This window comes from Malus domestica, chromosome 10 (genome assembly GCF_042453785.1).
Source record: "Malus domestica chromosome 10, GDT2T_hap1".
Lineage (NCBI taxonomy): Eukaryota > Viridiplantae > Streptophyta > Magnoliopsida > Rosales > Rosaceae > Malus > Malus domestica.
Window position 1 is genome coordinate 33,061,315 of NC_091670.1, and position 21,817 is coordinate 33,083,131.

Here is a 21,817-nt window from a genome sequence, read left to right on the forward strand (position 1 = left end):
CAAATTTCTTCCCAATTATCTCTTTGCTTATTTTTTTTTATTTATCTTTTTGTTATTTCTCATTCTTCCTCCTGCTTTAAACCCCATTTATAGATTTTATTTTTAATTTTTATAATCAACATATATCACAGGTTAATTATATTTATCTACCTATATGACAGATTCTTTTTTTATAATCAACCTGTCATAGATTAATGTGTCTTGCTTGTAGGTATGTTATGTTTTTTTCTACCTTTTAATTAGGTTTCATATCTCACGTATAGGTATTATATACATTCATATTTTTGTTACTTGAGTTAGGGTAGATGTTTTGCAGATAAATTTATGTTAGTATATTAGTTTTTTTGTTATAAGATATTAAATATATTTTTTGGAGTTTGAAAATGCATAATTTTAGAAGATTTTAATTGACTTTTAATATTTTTAGAAAATATAAAATGAGTATAAAAGAAATAAAAATATATAATTAGATAACTTGATTCACTCTTAAAAATACTCTATGTTTTTTGACCTGGATCTAAAAGCCCCTTATTATATAAACTTAGACAGCTTTGTAAAAATATTTGCTCCATTTTCTGTTTAGTATTTATAACACTATTTGCATATTTATATGTTACAAACATAATCTATAATTATATTTTCACTTCCGCAACAACATATAGGTAAAATTTACTAGTGTAGATATATAGCTTGATGGATTACTTAAAAAATGGTTTCTTAAAGCAATGAATAAACATATCCAACAAGTTTTGCTTTGATTGAGCCAAGTCTGGTCTCCAATGGAATTCCCAATGACACAGCATACGCCATCAGCATCACATCACTCGCACATTCTCACATATTCTCAGATTTCTTCTTGGAGATGAAGTCAAGAATTTCTTAAGATTTTAGACTGCCGATCAACTGTGACATATTAATTAACATCGGTATTATTTTTTGAGTTTTTGACAAAAATACTCATTATTTGCAAATCTAAATAAAAAATACTCAAACTTTGAATCTTTAGCTAACTATATACTCACTTTGACTAGGGTTTATTCACTACTTTAGTCCAGAGTTTTGCTCTCTTAAGATCCTCATTTTAAAGGACGTGTGATATAAACTAGTACAATCTTGTGGTTAGTATACATTTGGTGGAGAGCATGCCTCTTAAGCCCTTGATTTGTTTGCCACCAAAATCCCTGCAACTTGAACCTCCATCTTCAACAAATTTGACCTAAACACCAGACTAGTGACTTATATCTCCATCCCCAATAATCTTCAACAGCTCGTCATGCCCTAAGGAAAGGGATCCTCACTAAATCCCTTCCTCCTAATCCATCAAGTTTTGGGATCCGGACCATTGAAATTTAATCCAACGGCTACAAACAGGGATCCATTTTAAAAGTTATTATGACTTTAACCGTTGGATCAAAGTTCAACGGCTTGGATCCCTGAACTTGGTGGATTAGAAGAAAGGGATCCTTTCCGGATCCCTTTCCATGCCCTAAAGCCCTTGTCCTTTTCTTTCAATATTAATATCTCTCCACCTCATCCTGGACAAAACGAAAAGTCTAAAATCAACAAACAACTAGTGGAAGGGCTAGGATTGTACGTGAGAGAGAGGGGGGGGGGGTTTACAATATTTATGTGTATACTAAAACGGATTGAACTCATTGGTCTTTCCAGCCGTATTCATTAACACAATGGAACTCGAAAACTTGAAGAACTAGCCTTGGTTGTACCTTAATTACCTTGGTGCCCAAAGAATCCTCTTATTATGATGCAGTTTAGACTAGCATGAGCAATTGGAGTACACAAACCGAAACACCTCTTAAATTCAATAGAATAAAAATATTACACAAACTTAGACAACCAAGTAAGAGGTAGAGAAATACAAAGAAATCGAATTTGGTAGAAAAAAAGAAGGGTAAGGGAAAAGGTTTGCAAACAATGAAGGGGTGAGTTGCTTTAGAAAAGAGAACGGAGTTTCACATACATTTTTTTATCCTCTTACACATCCATTTTTAATTTTTACTATTGGTTTCATTTGATTTATTCAATCTGATAGTCATAAATAAAAAGAGGTGTTAGAAACTAAAAATGATGTGTGAAAATCATTTCCGCTATAAAATAATAGAGTACATATTACTCTTCTTGAGAAAATAAAATAATAGCAGGGTTGCTTTTTATATTCAAGATTGCTTGTCTCTTATAAAAACTCCCATACCTAAACTCATTGTTTCATTAACACACAAAAAAAGAAAAAAAAAAGTGAATTACTGTGACAAAACCACCCGCTGATCTTTTTTTAAAAATTAAAAAGAATGATTTTCCCACCTAGTACCAACAAATTATCTAAAACGATATAAAGTTCAAAAGCATTACATTTATTTACGAATAATATATGTATATATATATATATTTTTTTTTTTTGAGAAAAAACTGGAAATATATTACTAAAGCTAAAAGCCAGAGCGCTACAAGAAAGCCTACCGCGAGGCCAATAAACAAAACGAATAATATATTGTTTGAGTAAAACTTCATATTTGTCGAGGTTTGTCGCACCACCCCCCAACCACGTCCTGCTTTTTCCCAAAGTGGAATAAGATCATGGACAAAGATTTCTTAGGGATCCCGTAATGATGATTAATTTTAAATTTTAAATATTGAAATGATTTCTGACCGCATAATGTATAATGAACGGTCACGATCACGGAATCCCTAAAATTCTCAAGAAAAGAATTGAACAATGATCTTTTTCCCAAGATAATTAGTATTTATTAATTTAATTTGTTTTTAATTACAAGGATTCCACTAATATCCCACCAATCCTCTTCCTCTCTGCTTTTTCCTAGGAGAGATTAGAATTTCGCATCCCATTGAAGGTAGACGCATTATCTTTTTGTATTATTTATATATTTATTTATTTATTTTTAAACAAACGACATTATTTACACTAACAGAAGGGTTGTGTTAAGCCGAGCTAGCAATAATGTGGTTCAAATTCATATTTGGCGAGAATCAAACTTAAAACTTTTCACTTACAAGTAAAGAAAAATATCACACCGTAGTACTAAGGGACTCTTTTTGTATTTTTGTGTCATTGTGCAATTATTAAATTTTATTTTCCTTCTTGTTAATTTTTTTTAAAAGATGTCTTAGATATTAACTACGTACAGCGCTATAGTTAGCTATCCAAAGTTGCAAAAGCAAAGCAAAACCATATAAGTTATCTTGAGAATTACAATAATATATAGCTTGATAGATTAATTAAAGGGGTGTGCTATCCACACACCCCAAATTACTTCCCATACACCCCTGGTTAATTTCTGTCCGTTGATCTTCTTCAATTCATCCGATCCGACGGCCGAAAATTAAAAGGGTGTGTGAGAAGTAAAATGGGTTGTGTGGATATCACACCCCTAATTAAAAATGGTTTCTTAAAGCAATGAATAAATATATCCAACAAGTTTTGCTTTGATTGAGCCAAGTCTGGTCTCCAATGGAATTCCCAATGACACAGCATACGCATCGGCATCACATCACTCGCACATTTTCACATATTCTCAGATTTCTTCTTAGCGATGAAGTTAAGAATTTCTTAAGATTTTAGACTGCCGATCAACTGTGACATATTAATTAACGTCGGTATTATTTTTTGAGTTTTTGACAAAAATACTCATTATTTGCAAAGCTAAATAAAAAATACTCAAACTTTGAATCTTTAGCCAACTATATACTCACTTTGACTAGGGTTTATTCATCACTTTAGTCCACAGTCTTGCTCTCCTAAGATCCTCATTTTGAGGACGTGTGATATAAACTAATACAATTTTGTAGCTAGTATACATTTGGTGGAGAGCATGCCTCTTAAGCCCTTGATTTTGTTTGCCACCAAAATTCCTGCAACTTGAACCTCAATCTTTGACAAATTTGACCTAAACACCAAACCAGCAACTTATATCTCCATCCCCAATAATCTTAAACAGCTCGTCATGCCGATAGGCCCTTGCCCTTTTCTTTCAATATTAATATCTCTTCACCTCATCTTGGACAAAACGAAAAGTCTAAAATCAACAAACAACTAGTGTCGGGGCTGGCTAGGATTGTAAGTGAGAGGGGGTTTTCTCAAATATTTATGTGTATACTAAAAAGGATTGAACTTATTGGTCTCTCCAGCCGTATTCGTTAACGCAATGGAACTCCAAAACTTGAAGAACTAGCCTTAGTTGTACCTTAATTACCTTGGTGCTAGGGACAGAGCCAGAAATTTCTTCTAGTGGGGGCAACCGAAACAACTAAGAAAACTTTATTATAGTATGGTTATACGCAATATGATATTAAGGATGGTTTCAAATTATGATATCACAATTTCAATGTTACAAAAATTTCAATATAGTAGTGAAAAGTGGCAAAGTGATGAGAAAAATATAAGTACATGATAGGTGGGAGAAGGTTTTTTTGATTTGAATGAACAAGAGCACTATTGCTCATATAATATTTGATATGGAGTATAAGTAGAATGAATGTATGTTGGATATTAGATACATATATTTTCTTCAAAGATAACCCGTGTATATTATATAATTGTAGTCTACAACTAAACAAATGAATTGCTTGAGTGGAGGCATCTGCCCCCAGTGAGCCTTCATTGACTCCGTCATGCCCAAAGAAACCTCTTACTATGATGCAGTTTAGACTAGCATGAGCAATTGGAGTACACAAACTAAAAGACCTCTTAAATTCAATAGAATACAAATATTACACAAATTCTGACAACCAAGTAAGAGGTAGAGAAATACAAAGAAATCTAATTTGGTAGAAAATAGAAGAGTAAGGGAAGAGGTTTGCAAACAATGAAGGGGTGAGTTGCTTTAGAAAAGAGAATTGATTTTCACACTTTTTTTATCTTCTTACATACCCAAGTTCAATCTTGACTATTATTTTCGTTTGATTTATTTAATTCGATGATCATAAATAAAGAGAGGTGTTAGAAGCTAAAAATGATGTATAAAAATTATTTCCGCTAGTAAATAATAGAGTGCATACTCTAGTTGAGAAAATAGAATTAATAGCGGGTTTGCTTTTTCTATTCAAGATTGATCATCTCTTATAAAAACTCCCCTACCCAAACTCATTGTTTCATTATACAAAACAAAATATATAAAACCCAAAAGACCAAATGATGTCGTTCTCCTCATCCTCTCTCGTGAAGCTTAATAAAAGTTAGAGCCAATGGGTAGATTTCATACGCCTTTCTCATAATTCACAAGTCAAGACGAAGGTGTGACCACTCTAATCAATATATTCTCTTGAGCTACAAGATATAAATGTCAACAGAAGGCTATAATATTGGGATATTCCAACATCAAAAGATATAGGAGAAGGATTGTCTGCCCTTTCACTTTCGGTGCCCTCATGTGCCCTCCTATTTTGTGTGGTCACGGTTAAGTCACGTTAACATTTTATATTTTTTTTATAGAGATAATAAGACAAAAATAAATAATAATATAAAATATTAACATGACTTAACAATGACCACACAAATAAAAATCACCGAAAATGAAAGGGCAGACAATCATTGTGAAAATATATATTGACAAAATATGCAATACATATAGGTTTGGCTGCACAGTGACATAGACCTTGTGGTGCCGTATTTTTACTTTTCCCTTAAATTAATGGGCATCACAATATCCTAGACCGCTCACATTTCTCATCATGCCTCTACTTATCACTAGGCTTCACATTAATGATAAGACTCACTTCTATTACAACATTGTCAGCAATCTAATTAAATTTGTGTGTCTAAATTAATAAGAATGAAATTTTTTAGGATGAGCGTGAAAAAGAGATTTTATAAAGAATGAAATTTTAACGAAAATTTTTATGTATCGTTCATTTTAATGAAAAATTATATTTTTACATTAACAAGTTAATTCTGGTATTATTTATTTTACCTTTTATTTTGTTCTTATTGTTAAAACTTAAAATTTTCAAATCATTTTCATTAATTTTCCTTTCAAATAAATGAGAACTCGAAACCTTTGGACATCGTTTGGGTCATTTTCATCATTGGAAATTGAAAATGCATTTTTGTGATTCATCATGATTAAATTATTTACACGAGGAATGCTGACTATTTTTCCCCATTTATCTTCACCACTTAGTGGATGCCATATAGACTTATCTTGCACCAAATTTATGCCTTCATTGTGTTTAAAATTTCTTTTGTCTTGTTCACTAATGCCCCATTTGAAAACCCATTTGTCAATTAAATCATTAATCATCCAATTATTAATATTTATAATGTTATAATGTTTGTTTAAATATATATATATATATATATATATTTATAATGTTATAGGATAAGTATGTATCTCTTGAAGGTTGAAGCGAGACGAAAGTAAATATTAACGGAATGGCATAAGCAGTGGCCATGAATTGATAAGTTGGTTACATTGCATATTTTTTTGTATTACACAAATTATGAGCTTATAATGTGATGCAGGATGACTCAATCTCTATTTAATGTAATAAATATATGTTAGTGGGGTAGATTGAGTGGGGTTAATATTAATGAGTTCATTAACTCTAGCAATGATGTATGTATCAGTAATTTTTAAGAGGGGGTTAGATTTTTATAAATTATGAGTATTTTGTATTCTAGGGGGAAGATGATGATGAATTGAACAAAAAATTGAGGGCAGTTTGAGAGAGTTTTCTTATTTTTGTTCTTGTTCTATCAACTTGGATATTCCAATGGAATTAACAAGGTATAGACACTCCAACGATCATTGGCCATTCTCATGCAGAGAATCAACAACGCTCATGTGATAAACTTCTTGGCATTCATGGTGAATCAACAAGAGGTTTAGGACATGAAATTCGGTATTGTCTTTGACAATCAACGAATCTGCGAGGAAAAGTTACGCATTTCATGTGTTTTTGTTTTAACATTCGTACTCCATTCGAGGATCGATATCCAGATTTGTTATAAAGACAATACCGAATTCCACAATTCTAAACCTCTTGTTGATTCACCAAGAATGCCAAGAAGTTTATCACACGAGCGTTGTTGATTCTCTACACGAGAATGGTCAATGATTGTTGGGGTGTCTATACCTCGTTAATTTTGTTGGAATATCTGAGTTGATAGAACAAGAACAAAAATGAAAAAACTCTCTCAAATTGCACTCAATTTTCAATTCAATTAATCATCATATTCCCCCTAGAATACAAAATACTCATAATTTATAAAGGGGTGTGCGGTGTGCTATCCACACACCCATTTTTACTTCTCTCACACCCCTTGTTAATTTCTATCCTTTGATATTCTTTAATTCATCCAATCCTACGGCCAAAAATTAAAAGGATGTAAGAAAAGTAAAAAAATGTGTGTGGATATCACACCCCTTTATAAAAATCTAACCCCCTCTTAATAATTACTGATACATGCATCATTACTAGAGTTAATGAACTCAATAATATTAACCCCACTTAATCTACCCCACTAACATATATTTATTACATTAAATAAAGATTGAGTCATCCTGCATCATAATGTTAAGTTGTATTGTTTGACTAGGATGCTAAGGTGAAAATGTTCAAAATCAAACTGTCCAGAATGAAGCTGGTGCACCAAGCTACAATTTTATTGGTTTTGCAACAGATGGGAAATGTTCAAAACCATGGTTGTCCATGAATTGTAGATGTTGTTTTTGCACTACAAGAGAACCAAAGAGATCATGTTGTTTTTGCACCAGATGAAAAATGTTCAGTTAATTATTCTTGGAGTGTGAAAATTTAAGTAGTGAAATGTTGTAGCGAGGTTTGTGTTAATTTTTCTTCGTCTCGAGTGTGAAAACCTTTGGACCTCCTTTGGATCATTTTCATCATATGGAAAATGGAAAAGCATTTAATTGATGGATCCTACAAGAGCTCAACTGGTTAAAAATAAGGAAAACTAATGAAAATGGCTTGAAAACTTTGAGTTTTAATGATAAGGACAAAATAAAGGATAAAATGAATAGTACCAGGATTGACTTTTTAATGTAAAAATGTGGTTTTTCGTTAAAGTGAACAGTACCAGGTGCTTTTCGTTAAAGTTCCCTTAAAAATATTCCTAAGTTTGATTTACTCTTCTTCTTTGTATCAAAAAGCAAAATTTTGATTCCTATGGCACACAAAAAGTAACGTTGTCTGAAGAAGGTTAATTCCCAAAGAACTCATTCTACAAACCAAATTATACTTAGAATCCTACATGCAATATCACAAGAAATTTCTCTCCACGGAAATATGAACAACGATCCAATTTCATCTATGAAGAATTTCGAATCCCAAAAGATTAGGACCACAAGGTCTATCTAGAAAATAAGATAATCGAGATCAATGAATCTCTCTCTAGCATGATATTAATCTCACAATTTACACGACCTGCGAAAATTTGTAATAACTATATGTATAAACTTGTTGTAGGTAAGTTTTTATGCAACACACAAATAGTGTTTTCTTTTTGCCAAACATGATCAACCAACAACCACCACAGGTGATCCAGTGGTTGGGAAAGAATTCTAGACCCGTATTCCACACAACACGTCTTGAGTTCGATTCTTTACATTGTATAAAATCACATGATGACGGCCATGAGAGCTAAATTACCTGAGTGGCTTTTCATGGCAAAAAAAGAAAAAAAAAGTAAACTACCGTTACGAAGTGATCAGTTGTCTCCTCTTACAAAAAGAATTCATCAATCAGCGTAGAGACGTGTAAAAAGAAAAGCATACGAGTCGGTACGCGTAGATTCTATGCATCTTGCAAGGGAAGGAAATATTGCCGCTACCTTTTTGTGTGTTGGGCATGCAAAGATTTAACCCCAACAAAACTTATTCCATTTAAAGCCACTTTGTTAGGAGTACCAATGAGGAAGGTTCGCGTATGAAACAAAATCATATTTCTTTATGATTATTTTTCTTCTTAATGTATATTTTTGGGGCTATTTTCAACTTTCTTTTAAATATCATAGCTTAGGAAAACTTGAAATTAAACCCTTATAAATGAAGATAATTGGCTCGTTTGGAAATGTTTTTAAAATGACATAAAGCGGTTACAGTACTTTTTTAGAATTCACTTGAATTTGTTACTAAGGATTAATTTCAATTACATTACCATAATGATAACTTGATTAATTATTTTTGTTTTTGGAATTATAATTCATTTAGTTCAAAAAACAATTATGGAAAATTTTATTTAAATTCATTTAATCTCTTTCTATACCCAATTTAAATTTTAAATGTTAATTATCTTTTTTATCCTCTTGCATAATTACCATCAATTACAAGATGAAATTAATCAATAAACCCGCACATTATAATTAAACATTACCATCACTTATTATCTTACGTTCATTCCGACTAAAATCCTAATAACTCTTATAGAGAAAAACAAGTTTTTTTTTTTATATCGATGGCTACAATCCTAATTCCAGCAAGGATGGAGGAGCTGGATAAACCAGCTTTCACTCTCAAACCATTCGAATTAAATAAATTAACAACATATAAAGTACAAATAAAAGCCTTGAAGATGTACCTATGTTACAGACCGCATCTTTTATTGTCTCAACAAACCTTCTATAATCATGGTCAGTTGATGTGCTCTGGACTCAAATCTCCAAGGAGTCCCCTTGAAATAAAAGGACCTGCATGAAAACTAGGAGAGAATTTATAGCCAACACGAATCTGCACTATGTCCGACATTGCCGGCCATGAGCGCTCTATGGCTTCGTGAAAATTTTCCTCATATTTCTCGCCTCAGCTACTACAATTGCATCTGTGAGGGGGTACAAGTAGACCTAGCATTTGTGTCATGTTTTTCGTGTTCGAGTTGTTTTCGTGTCATACCCGATATCTTAACGGGTCGTGTCGTGTAACACCCATTAAAATAAACGAGTAAAATGACCCGACCCGAAATTGACCCGATAATATTAACAGGTAATATGACCCGACCCGTTACCCGTTAAGGAAAATATATTTTAAACCAATAAATAATCAAATGAAAAACAAAATACTAAATAAGTATATACATACCATATTGTCACATCCAAAACATAAAAATGCATTTTTCTTTTAAGTATATTTTCACTTACCTAAAGTCTTTAATAGTTTTTTCATTAATGTAGAAGTGTAAAAAAAATATAGAAAAAAATATATAAACGCTCATAATGACAAGCTTTACAACTTTCATGAAGAGCTTAACTTTGAAATTCACCACTATAATCATATAAATCATAGATCAAATTTAACCGTTGATTGTTGCTTACATTTATGCTTCATTGTTCACATCAAATTTTTTTTTCTTCAGATTTTCTTTTTTGAAAACTTGACCTATTGGAGGATGCAGGAAGATGAACGGTTTGGATCGTTGATATTATATTCAGAGTTTTATGGTTAGTGAAAATATTGCTTGATGTTTATAAAGTTTCTACAAACTATATGGCATCGACTCATATTTCAGTTAACCGTAAATATCGAAACATGATATTAAAGATCTGAACTGTTCATCTTCTTACATCCGCCAGATGATCATGTTTTCAAAAAATAAAATTCAGTAAGAAGAATAAAGCGTAAATGGCAATCAACGGTTAAATATAAATTTAAGGTTTATGAATTATAGTGTTGGATTTTGAAGTTGACCCCTTCATGAAAGTTGTAAAGTTTGTCACTATGAGTGATTTTATTTTATTTTTTTACATTTTTTACACTTCTACAATAATTATTATTAATTTTATTAATTTTTCCCTCAAATAAAAAACATTATTCATGAAGGTTTGGAGGATTTTAAAAATCTAAACGATAATGTAAGTGTAACTATTATCTACTCGTGGAGGAATAATGATGAATCACAAGTGTTTATATATTCTTTCATATTTTTCATACTTGTATGTATGTCTTCTTAGTTTTTGCCTATACAAATACTATATTAGTTTATTTTAATTTTGGACAATAACATGTTAAGTAAAATTTATCCTAGTAATGATAATAAGGAACTCTCATAATAAAAATAAATAATGACTAAAACTTTTTTTTTAAACTTATATAGAATAATAATACAAAACTATATATTTAATATAGAATATATTGTATATATTAATATAGCTATTGTATTTTATAATAAATCTTGTAGTAATTAAACTTTAAAATTATCAAAATAATTTTTTTTCTTAATGGGTCAAAACGGGTTACCCACGTGTATACTCATTAAGAACCCGTTATTAACAGGTTTTTAACGGGTCACTCGATAATGACCCGATAAGTTATCGTGTTGACCCGAAACCCGTCGTTTTCATGTCGTGTCACCGTGTCGTGTCAGAAACTGCCAGGTCTAGGTACAAGGGACCCATAAGATTTTTTACTTTTGAATTTCTTTGAAAACAAAACTACTTAGTTTGAAATTTTGTTTTATAAATGGGTGTAAAGAGACATTAACATCTTGATTCTTGATTAATTGACACACCCCGACCGAGATCGAGGCATGTTGGCCGTCACGTGAGGGTGACGTAGCCATGTGCACAGTGCGGAAGCAATAAAGATAAGAAATATATGGATAAATAAAAACCAAAAGCTACTAAAGTGCACTAATAAACAGGAAGTGTTAGGAGTGAGATACAAGTGTAAATACTCCTAATTAGAGCATAGAAAGTATAGGTGCAGTCCAGTAGGACAAGTACTAATTATACAATACCAGAAAATGTCCTACAATTATTTTATTATGTCAGAACTGCCGAAATCCTCGTACGCCACCAACCGCAAGTCTAACCCCTCGCCGGAAAACATGTATAATTTTCCCAGAAATAGAATATAAACATATGCATAAATATATATATATATATATATCTCAATTCAAATCATGCTCCACATAATCATGTTCATAAGTATGCCATGCCAAAACATAAAATAGAATAACTAACTTAGGTGAGAATAAATTCATGGAAAATAACATATTAGCCGAACCCCTGTATAAGTCTGTACGGCTGAATTCATAGCTCATTATTCAATCTAGCCAGAGTCACTACAGTGACCTATACGGCACTACACAGCACATAAGTCGGAACCACTAAAAATGTATGTACGACAAGACTGGGTGTAATATAGTTATGCTCAATACTACGTTCTCATGATAGCTGGCGCGATAAATTGCTAGTCACCTACGAGTCAGAACCACCTATGATGGTCTGTACGACAAGACTGTGCACCTAAATTGGATCCAATGTGAGCATATGGTGCGGGAGGTGACATTATAAACAAGCATGTGTCATATCTCTGGCTAAATCACAATCACCCTAGGTGCAGGTTTATGAGCTCAATGCTTCTCAATCACAACTTTAATCACATTCACAATTCATAACTCACCTGGGCTTACCTGAGCGTCCACAGCACCACAATTATATAATGGGATGTGATATCCACACACCCATTTTTACTTCTCCCACACCTTTTTAATTTTCGGCCGTCAGATCAGATGAATTGAAGAAGATCAAAGGATAAAAATTAACAAGGGGTGTGAGAGAAGTAAAAAGGGGTGTGTGGATAGCACACCCCTTATATAATATGCATCATATACCAATTCATATACAGAATATAAATCTATATGCATGGCATTTCAAGGCATACTTTCATTTAAACACATTTTCTGGGAAAATATCAAGTATATAAGTGTATACTGAAAACCAAAAACCCACTCACTGGTATGTCGAATGGTCGTAGCCCCGAGTCGCCCTTGACTGTGCTCGTCCTCGGGATAAGTCTCCCCTATATGCGAAACAACTATAAAAAGGTTCATTTAAAGCACATAACCAATACTAGCTAATAACTTCTCATACATTGCTCAAATGAGGTATTTGATATACCAATGTGATCTACACAACCTCACGAACATCCCCATATTTTTAGAAAAAATTTCCGACCACCCATGCGCCACCACGCGCCAACCAAGGCACAACCAGACGTGCCGCCCACGCGTGGGCATGTGCCAGGCACACTGACGGTAACCCTAACGGCGTTAGGGAATATTCAGTCCAAAAACAAGCATATACCGTTGATTATTAACGGCGTCAGCTAACGCCGTTAGCATATTCTGTCAAAACTGACAAATTATGCCTTCATCTTCTCTAACGAGTTGCCGGACGCTGGTGACTTCGCCGGTTTCTAGGTTTAATTTCAAAACCTTATATCTCTCTCGTTTTAACACCAAACTTCATGAAACTTGAACCATTTTGAAAATCTCACCAAGACAAACAAAATCATACCTGAGTCAAGCCCTGAAACCACCAGAAACTTGCTGGAAAAAGCCTCGATATTCCAGCAATTCTTAAAACTCGTGGTTTTCGATAGTCCGACATCCAAATTCTTCCAACGAACCACTCCGAGCATCGTGAGGACCTCCTTAAGCTACCTATACAATTGAAATCCCCAAAAACATGTGATTTATGATTGCATGAATAGTACCTAAATCGGAGTTCGACAGAAACTAGGGTTTTCGAAGGTTCAAGTTCTAAAAATAGTACGAATAAACTCAGGAGCTTGTAGGGAACAAAAACATTACCTTTTTAACGTCGATCCGTGCCTGAAATGGAAAGCTTGGAGTTTGTCCGTATGTTTTGTATGGATTTTCTGAAAAATCCGAGGAATGAGAGAGAGAATGCACGGGAAAGAGAGAGAAAAAGTTTGTGTGTGTGTGTGAGTGGTCCACGTGGGTCACCAATCAAAACCACAAAAACTAAGTTCTAATTTGGTCCAAAAATTAAGGAAAAACATAAGTTTGGGCCACCACTAACATGCATAACACACACCACAACACTCACGTCCAAGGGTAAATAGTCAACTCACGTCATCGCTAATTTATTTCGGAACGGGCTGTGACATTAATTCTTGAATTAAAAATAATATGGGTAAGGGAGTAAGTTAGGTGTAGAAAGAGGCTACAAGAGTTCAAATAAAATTTCTCAAAAATTATACTTGCAATCCCGAGTTCGAATCTCTCCCCCGTAAATACTACTTGTATGCATGTAGCATCAAACAAATAAAATCCTAGTGATAGTGACCTTTTTGAATTATTATTTGAAAAAATTAATCTCAGTTTACTATTCTGAAATTTTTCGGTTTTCAACATTTGATACATGAAGTTTTTTTCATCCTAGAGTAGTACCTAAAGTCATAATTTTGGAACACTTTCATACATACCTTAACTTTTCTGTCAGAATCTCTGTTAATCGATGACATGGCATCCACGTTGACAATAATTAGGGGCCACATGTCAATATGGGGGCCCACATGATTATTAAAAATTAATAAATAATAAAATTTTAAAATTTTAAAAAATTACAAAGGCATCTTCCTCCCTTGCGCCTTTGCTCCCCCTCCCGTCGTCTTCCCTGCAATACAAATCTACGGCGGAGTGCGTCGTCTCTCATCCATATTTGCACCAGTCCGAATAACTAGCCCGAACTCCATTCTAGCACAAACACATACACAATCAATCTCCTCTCCCATCCAAATCCACAACCTCCCCTCAATCCCCCAATTTATGCAAATTCAATAATCTCAAAATTCGATAAGTCATGGTCGGATCCTAAGGATTCGTCACTACCGACCAGGTCATCGTCGTCGACTTCGTGACCCTCGTGGTTCTCTTCGATCTTTGCTAGAAAAACGCAGAATCAAATGAAGCATCTCTACACTAACGAGTCCTCCGGTTGCCCGAGACCTCACTGATTGTTGTATCAAAAGTGAGGGTAAAATAGGAAAAATAGGGATATGATTATCATTTTCTTAAAAGATACAAAATTATTATTTTTCCCTCATTATGTAAGTATTGTGTATCAAAGGTGAGGGTAAAATAGAAAAAAATGGGCAAAAAGTTGACAAGGAGGGTTCTCTTAATAATATTTGTCCTCCTTATGTAAATATTGTGTATCAAAAGTGAGGGTAAAATAGGAAAAATAGGGATATGATTGTCATTTTCTGAAAAGATACAAAATTACTATTTCACCCTCATTATGTAAGCATTGTGTATAAAAAGTGATGGCAAAATAGGAAAAATGGGCAAAAATAGTACTAGCATATGGGCACACACAAAGTGTGTGAAAATTTTTTATTTTTGTTTTTGAAATAGAATGAGAGAGGAAGAGGGTGATAGAGAATGTGAGAGTGGGAAATTTTTATTATTATTTAATTAGAGATATGTTAAGATTACATGTAGGTAAGACTTTGACAAAAAACAGCAAAATTTGGTTGTGTGAAATTACATTACTGCTCATATTTCTTATTCATGTTCTATTTTAGTTAGAGGGTTAAACTGATAATTTTATAGGATTTTGGTTGACAATAAGTGTTTTATTAATTAGTAAAGATTTGTCTTCCTTATGTAAATATTATGTATCAAAAGTGAGGGTAAAATAGGAAAAATATGACTATTTTGCCCTCATTATGTAAGTATTGTGTATCAAAAGTGAGGGCAAAATAAAAAAAAAGGGGCAAAAAGTTAACAATGAGGGTTCTCTAAATAACAATAAGTATGATATAGAAGAATTTCTAGATAAATTTAGACGTATAAACATAAACTTATATAGTAATTCAGTCCACGTATAAAGCGGGGGTGGTTACATATCCTATAAGTTGGCAATTTCCGGAGAAGTTGCGTCCCCCAAAATCCCCAACAACAATGGAGATTAGTTCGCCCACTTCCGGAGGCCGCACTGAACCACTTCTGGTGTCACAAGACGACGCCGTACAGCCGGCCGGAAATACATCGTGGAGACTCGATGTTAAGGAGTTCCGGCTGCCCCAGCAGAACGGTACTAGTGGTGACGACCATGACAGTGGAAGGAGTCGTTTCGCATTCCGTCGCCTCTGCGCCCCCAGTAAGGATTCTGTTCGTCGTTTTATTTATCACCCGTTTCCTTCTTTGTGTGCATGCAATGTTAGTAATCTTGATCGTATTAAGTAAAGATTGAATCGTGGGTTTATCTGCAAAATTCACTTTGTTCTTGGGCTATTTGGTGATTTGGTATTAATTATTTTTCTTAATGCATAATTTTAAGAGGATTCAAACTTGAAAGATGCAAACTTTTTGGAAGATTGGGGTTCACCTGTAATGGTTTTATCAATAATGATAGGCTTAGGACACTTTCATTTCATTGGCTTTTTGGTTTTACGGCCTGTTTCCTCACTGCCAAATATCATAGGCTCATGAATTTTTCTTGCTTTGGCTTTTAAACTCAGGGAAAAAGTACAAGGTTGAAGAATATTACAAGAAACAGGAAAGGCTTCTTGAAGGGTTCAGTGAGATGGAGACCATGACTGAAGAGGGTTGGTTGCCCGGAAGTCTTACGGAGGTTTGTTCAATTTGTATATTATCCCTCTTTTTGTATTGAGATTTGGATATTCGAATTTTATTTTCAGTTTGTGGAATTAAATGCGTTTTAGTTATATTTTGAGGGAGAAGGCGCAGAAGCTGCCGAGTCCGGTTAATGAGTGGTCGTTGTTTCTCACAGCATGAAATTTCTTGGAATGACAAATTTCTCAATTAAACTCGTGTCTTTTGTATACATCTCTTCTCAGGATCAAATGAAGCAGCTAGCGAAGAGCGAGCGGATGGCAGTTCATGCATCAAACGTAGCTAATTTGGTTCTTTTTGCTGCAAAAGTTTATGCTTCAATTATGAGCAGATCATTGGCAGTTATTGCTTCTACCTTGGATTCCCTCTTGGATCTCTTATCCGGCTTTATTTTGTGGTTCACTGCTAATGCCATGAAAAATCCCAACCAGTTTCGCTATCCTATTGGGAAGAAACGTATGCAACCAGTGGTAAGTTATCAAGCTTGATAACAATGGCAATTCTGAAAATAATTGAGTCTTTGTTCCCACAATGATTGGATGAGTTGGAGCTGCATATTTTCTGTGTTCTTGGGTTGGATCTCTTGTCCGGCATGATTCGTCCTATTCTTTTTTCTCTTTTTTATTTTTTGTTTATCTATAATTGTGTTTGATTATGCAGGGTATCATTGTCTTCGCATCTGTTATGGCTACTCTTGGACTGCAAATATTGATCGAGTCTGGTCGAGAACTCGTCTCTCAGGCAGGTGACACCTTTTTAATATTTTTCGTCGCACTTCCATCTTTAAAGTTGGACTAGGAAGGAACCTTGCCAGGTTTCAGACTCTTACTGCCCAATAACCAATTTGGTCCCGAGGTAAGGAATAACCAGTTACACCAAAAGATCAATACACCCAAAACCACACCTGTAACCCAAGTCAATTCACGAGGTTTTTTAAAGCCGCCGGTGAGATACACGCGAAATACGAGCAGGATGATCATTAGGACCATCAGACTTGCCGACCATCGATGAACCGATCGGATTGGTTTTGGGAAAGCTCTGATACGTTCCGGTGTTCCCTTTTAATTGTCTTCTATTATATTTTTGTGGAAGTGTAACATTAGATTTTCAGTTTATTTTGGAACCAATTTTGAATCTCAATCCTGAGGATGGTTTCTTAGCCTATTTCTAGCTGATGTTTTTTCTTTTGGTCTGAGTTGCTTTGTTATGTAAAATATGATTGTTTATTTTGACATTACTAGGTCGTTTTTTCTTCATCGAATGAAGGAGTTCATGGTCCTATGTGCACTGATTTGTTGAAAATATATGGTTATTGTGTAGATCTTAATTTAGCTTGTTTTGTAATTAATGTTGTTGCTGTATCCTTTGTATCATTTTGTGGGTGCAGTCACCACCCGAAAAAATGAATAGTACGCAGGAGAATTGGATGATCGGCATCATGGTCTCAGTCACTGTAGTGAAGTTTGTGCTCATGGTCTACTGTCGTAGATTTAAGAATGCAATTGTACGGGCCTATGCACAAGACCATTTTTTCGATGTCATTACTAATTCAGTTGGTTTAGCAGCAGCAGTCCTAGCTGTCCGGTTCTTCTGGTGGATTGATCCTACTGGTGCTATTATAGTAAGTTCTTCATTCACCATTTTCGCTCCCGCTGATCTGCTGTACCTTTTATTCATTGTTTTAACTTCATTCTCGAACACATTATGTAGATAGCACTATATACCATTAACACATGGGCAAAGACAGTCTTGGAGAATGTACATGCGCTAATTGGAAGAACAGCACCACCCGACTTTTTGGCAAAGTTGACATACTTGATATGGAACCACCATGAAGAGATCAAGCACATCGACACAGTGAGGGCGTACACATTTGGTTCCCATTACTTTGTGGAGGTTGACATTGTCTTGCCAGAAGACATGCTACTGAACAAAGCGCACAACATTGGCGAGACTCTCCAAGAGAAGCTCGAGCAACTCCCTGAAGTGGAACGGGCTTTTGTGCATATAGATTTTGAGTTCACTCACAGGCCGGAACACAAGAACAGTGTATGATAATGATGACAGCGGTAGTGAAGATGGTAGTAACTTGTAGAGCTATGTTTTTGCACAGACCGAAGTTTTTTAAATAACCGGCGGGTTGTGCATTCATTTTGTTATTGCTATTTGCTTGTACAACCAATGTTTGTAGAACTTGATGGAATTACCTTTCCTCTGTGGCATTTATTTTTGTCAACAGCGAGTATTTACTCATTTCTTGATGTCAATTACATTATTTGATGAAGCAATCACCAACACACACCAACTATGATATGCTAAGCTCTTCCCAAATGTCTAAATAAAGAAGAAGTTTTTCGGGGCAAGAGTCAAGCGGCCACAGATTGATACTTTTTCACTCTTGTTTAACGAGCGTATTTATAAGACTTTGATTGGAGACATCATGCGACGGTTAAACTTGTATGCCTTCCCACAATTGGAATCGCTCATTCAACCTCTTCATTGCTCGTCAATCAAGCAATGCACAACTCACAACACTTTCACGTCTAAGAGGTGCTTTGGAACACGAGACCATAACCTAAGGGGCAATTAACGTATCAAATGACGTACGAAATGAATAAGGTTTGACACTACTATATTTTTCGTTATCTAAGGCGAATTATTTGGAAATAATAAGAAAGACAATTAGTTAGGTGGCGTTTGGTTCGTGAGTATGGGGATTAACAACTTCAAAACACCCGTTATGCAAAAACTTTTCTGTATGACATAGTATGAAAAAAAGATTTACCGAATTAAAAAAAAAAAAAATATCACCAGACTAAAAGAATAGCTAGATGGAAGCAAACTTATCAAAAGAATACCAAAACTCATGAACCAACCTTCATATCCCAAGTTCCTATAAAAACAATTTGGGCTACCTTTGTGTAAGAGGGGCTTTAAGTTCCTTAAGATTGCCAAGGGCTTCACAACAAAACCAAACCCATCTGCGCCAAGGTCACAATGGTAATTTAGCACAACTAGGGTTTCGATTCTTTCTCCTCACTACTGTTTAAACCAGCTTCTGAAGTCACCTAGGCACGCCTCGGGGCTCATTTTTAAAACACTAAGACTAAGACTCAATTAATTAAAATCTGACTCTAGCAAATGACTTATTAGTTACAAACTCACATAAGCATAAATTACAAATAAATATACTAATTGTCAACACTTATAATAGTCATTACAATTATAATATGTTAACACTTATAATGTGTTTAGGAAGACCTCTGAATAAGTTAAATTAATAATTAAAATATATGGTTTGTTTGGTTTGGTTTGATTTTTAAATTGTATTTTATTTTATTCTTGATCAAAACCAAATCAACCGCCCAAAACAGTTTGAATCGATCAATTTGATGCTACCCCTACAAGCTATACAATGAGTCAGTCATGATAGTTATCAAACCCATCATGCATTTGAGTCAAAGCTAAAATTTCAAATTTACAAGTGTAAATAGTTTGATACCTTTACAAGCTATACAACGACCACACTTCTAATAGTTTTGTTTGTTCATGTTCCACATTACAATCACTACCATTAAGTGTGCGAGTTCAAAATAATGCTTTACTTCTTTCAATATTAAGAAGAGAAATACCATAAACTAGATGAGCCAACGATGATGCCTCAGATGGCTTGAACGAGCATGCATTTTTTCCGCCATGGAGATGAGCAAACTTTCAAATTCAACAGAAAGATTTTTAGATTCAGGTAACTCTTACACAAAAATTGACACCCAATTGAGCGCCTTAGGTGCACCTTAGCCACGTTTAGGCGAGTTTTCGCCTACTCTCATTGGGCAAATGCGATTTCACCGCCCCTGCATCCGAAGTTGCCTAGGCACGCCTAGGGGCTCATTTTTAAAACATTGACTAAAAATAAGATTCAATTAACTAAAATCTGACGCTAGCAAATGACTTAATAGTTACAAACTCGCATAAGCATAAATTACAAATAAATATACTAATTGTCAACACTTATAATAGTCATTACAATTATAATATGTTGACACTTATAATGTGTTTAGGAAGACCTCTGAATAAATTAAATTAATAATTAAAATATATGGTTTGTTTGGTTTGTTTTTATTTTTAAATTGTATTTTATTTTATTCTTGATCAAAACCAAATCAACCGCCCAAAACAGTTTGAATCGATCAATTTGATGCTACCCCTACAAGCTATACAACGAGTCAGTCATGATAGTTATCAAACTCGTCATGCATTTGAGTCAAAGCTAAAATTTCAAATTTACAAGTGAAAATAGTTTGATACCTCTACGAGCTATACAACGACCACACCTCTAATAGTTTTGTTTGTTCGTGTTCCAAATTACAATCATTACCATTGAGTGTGCAAGTTCAAAATAACGCTTTACTTTTTTCGATATTAAGAAGAGAAATACCATAAACTATATGAGCCAACGGTGATGCCGCAAATGGCTTGGACAAGCATGCATTTTTTCCGCCATGGAGATGAGCAAACTTTCAAATTTAACAAAAAGATTTTTAGATTCAGGTAACTCTTACACAAAAATTGACGCCCAATTAAGCGCCTTAGGTGCACCTTAGCCACGTTTAGCGAGTTTTTGCCTACTCTCATTGGACAGATGCAATTTCATCACCTCGCATTCAAAGTCGCCTAGGCACGCCTCGGGGCTCATTTTTTAAAACACTGACTAAGACTAAGATTCAATTAACTAAAATCTGACGCTAGCAAATGACTTATTAGTTACAAACTCACATACGCATAAGATACAAATAAATATTTTAATTGTTAATAGTCATTACAATTATAATATGTTGACACTTATAATGTGTAACATCCCACATTGCCCGACGAGAGAGGGGGTGATGTGCTTTATATGTACATGCCCACCTCTATATAGCACGAGACATTTGGAAACTCACTGGTTTTTTGTTTCATCGGAACTCCGAAGTTAAGCGAGTTCGGGCGAGAGCATTCTCAGGATGGGTGACCCCATGGGAAGTTCTCGTGTGGGTTCCCAAAAACAAAACTGTGAGGGTGTGGCCGGGGTCCAAAGAAGACAATATCGTGCTACGGCGGAGTCGAGATTGGGATGTGACAAAATGGTATCAGAGCCACTTTGCCGTGTGGTGCGAGTGTACCGACGAGGACGTCGGGCCCTTAAGGGGGGTGGATTGTAACATCCCACATCGCCCGACGGAGAGGGGGTGATGTACCTTATATGTACATGCCCACCTTCATATAACACGAGGTTTTTTGGGAACTCACTGGCTTCTGGTTCCATCAGGAATTCGAAGTTAAGTGAGTTCGGGTTAGAGCATTTCCAGGATGGGTGATCCCCTATGAAGTTCTCGTGTGAGTTCCCATAAACAAAATTTGTGAAGTTCTCATTACAATTATAATATGTTGACACTTATAATGT

The 21,817-nt window shown here is 34.6% G+C and overlaps 1 protein-coding gene across 1 annotated transcript; it reads left to right on the forward strand.

The window, feature by feature from the left end:
* Positions 1–15,624: 15,624 nt before the first annotated feature.
* Positions 15,625–18,627, forward strand: LOC103445886 (metal tolerance protein 10-like). The gene is made up of 6 exons (XM_008384941.4): positions 15,625–15,898; positions 16,260–16,372; positions 16,599–16,844; positions 17,035–17,115; positions 17,762–17,995; positions 18,085–18,627. The coding sequence occupies exons 1-6, from the start codon at positions 15,700–15,702 to the stop codon at positions 18,427–18,429; spliced, it is 1,218 nt and encodes a 405-aa protein (XP_008383163.2). The 5' UTR covers positions 15,625–15,699; the 3' UTR covers positions 18,430–18,627.
* Positions 18,628–21,817: the final 3,190 nt, after the last annotated feature.

What these genes read in the sequence shown, in the direction of transcription:
- LOC103445886 (XM_008384941.4), top strand. Translation starts at nt 15,700, where the DNA reads ATGGAGATTAGTTCGCCCACTTCCGGAGGCCGCACTGAACCACTTCTG. An exon ending in CCGTCGCCTCTGCGCCCCCA is followed by an intron (nt 15,899 to 16,259) that starts GTAAGGATTCTG and finishes TTTTAAACTCAG; the next exon opens with GGAAAAAGTACAAGGTTGAA. An exon ending in GTCGAGAACTCGTCTCTCAG is followed by an intron (nt 17,116 to 17,761) that starts GCAGGTGACACC and finishes TTGTGGGTGCAG; the next exon opens with TCACCACCCGAAAAAATGAA.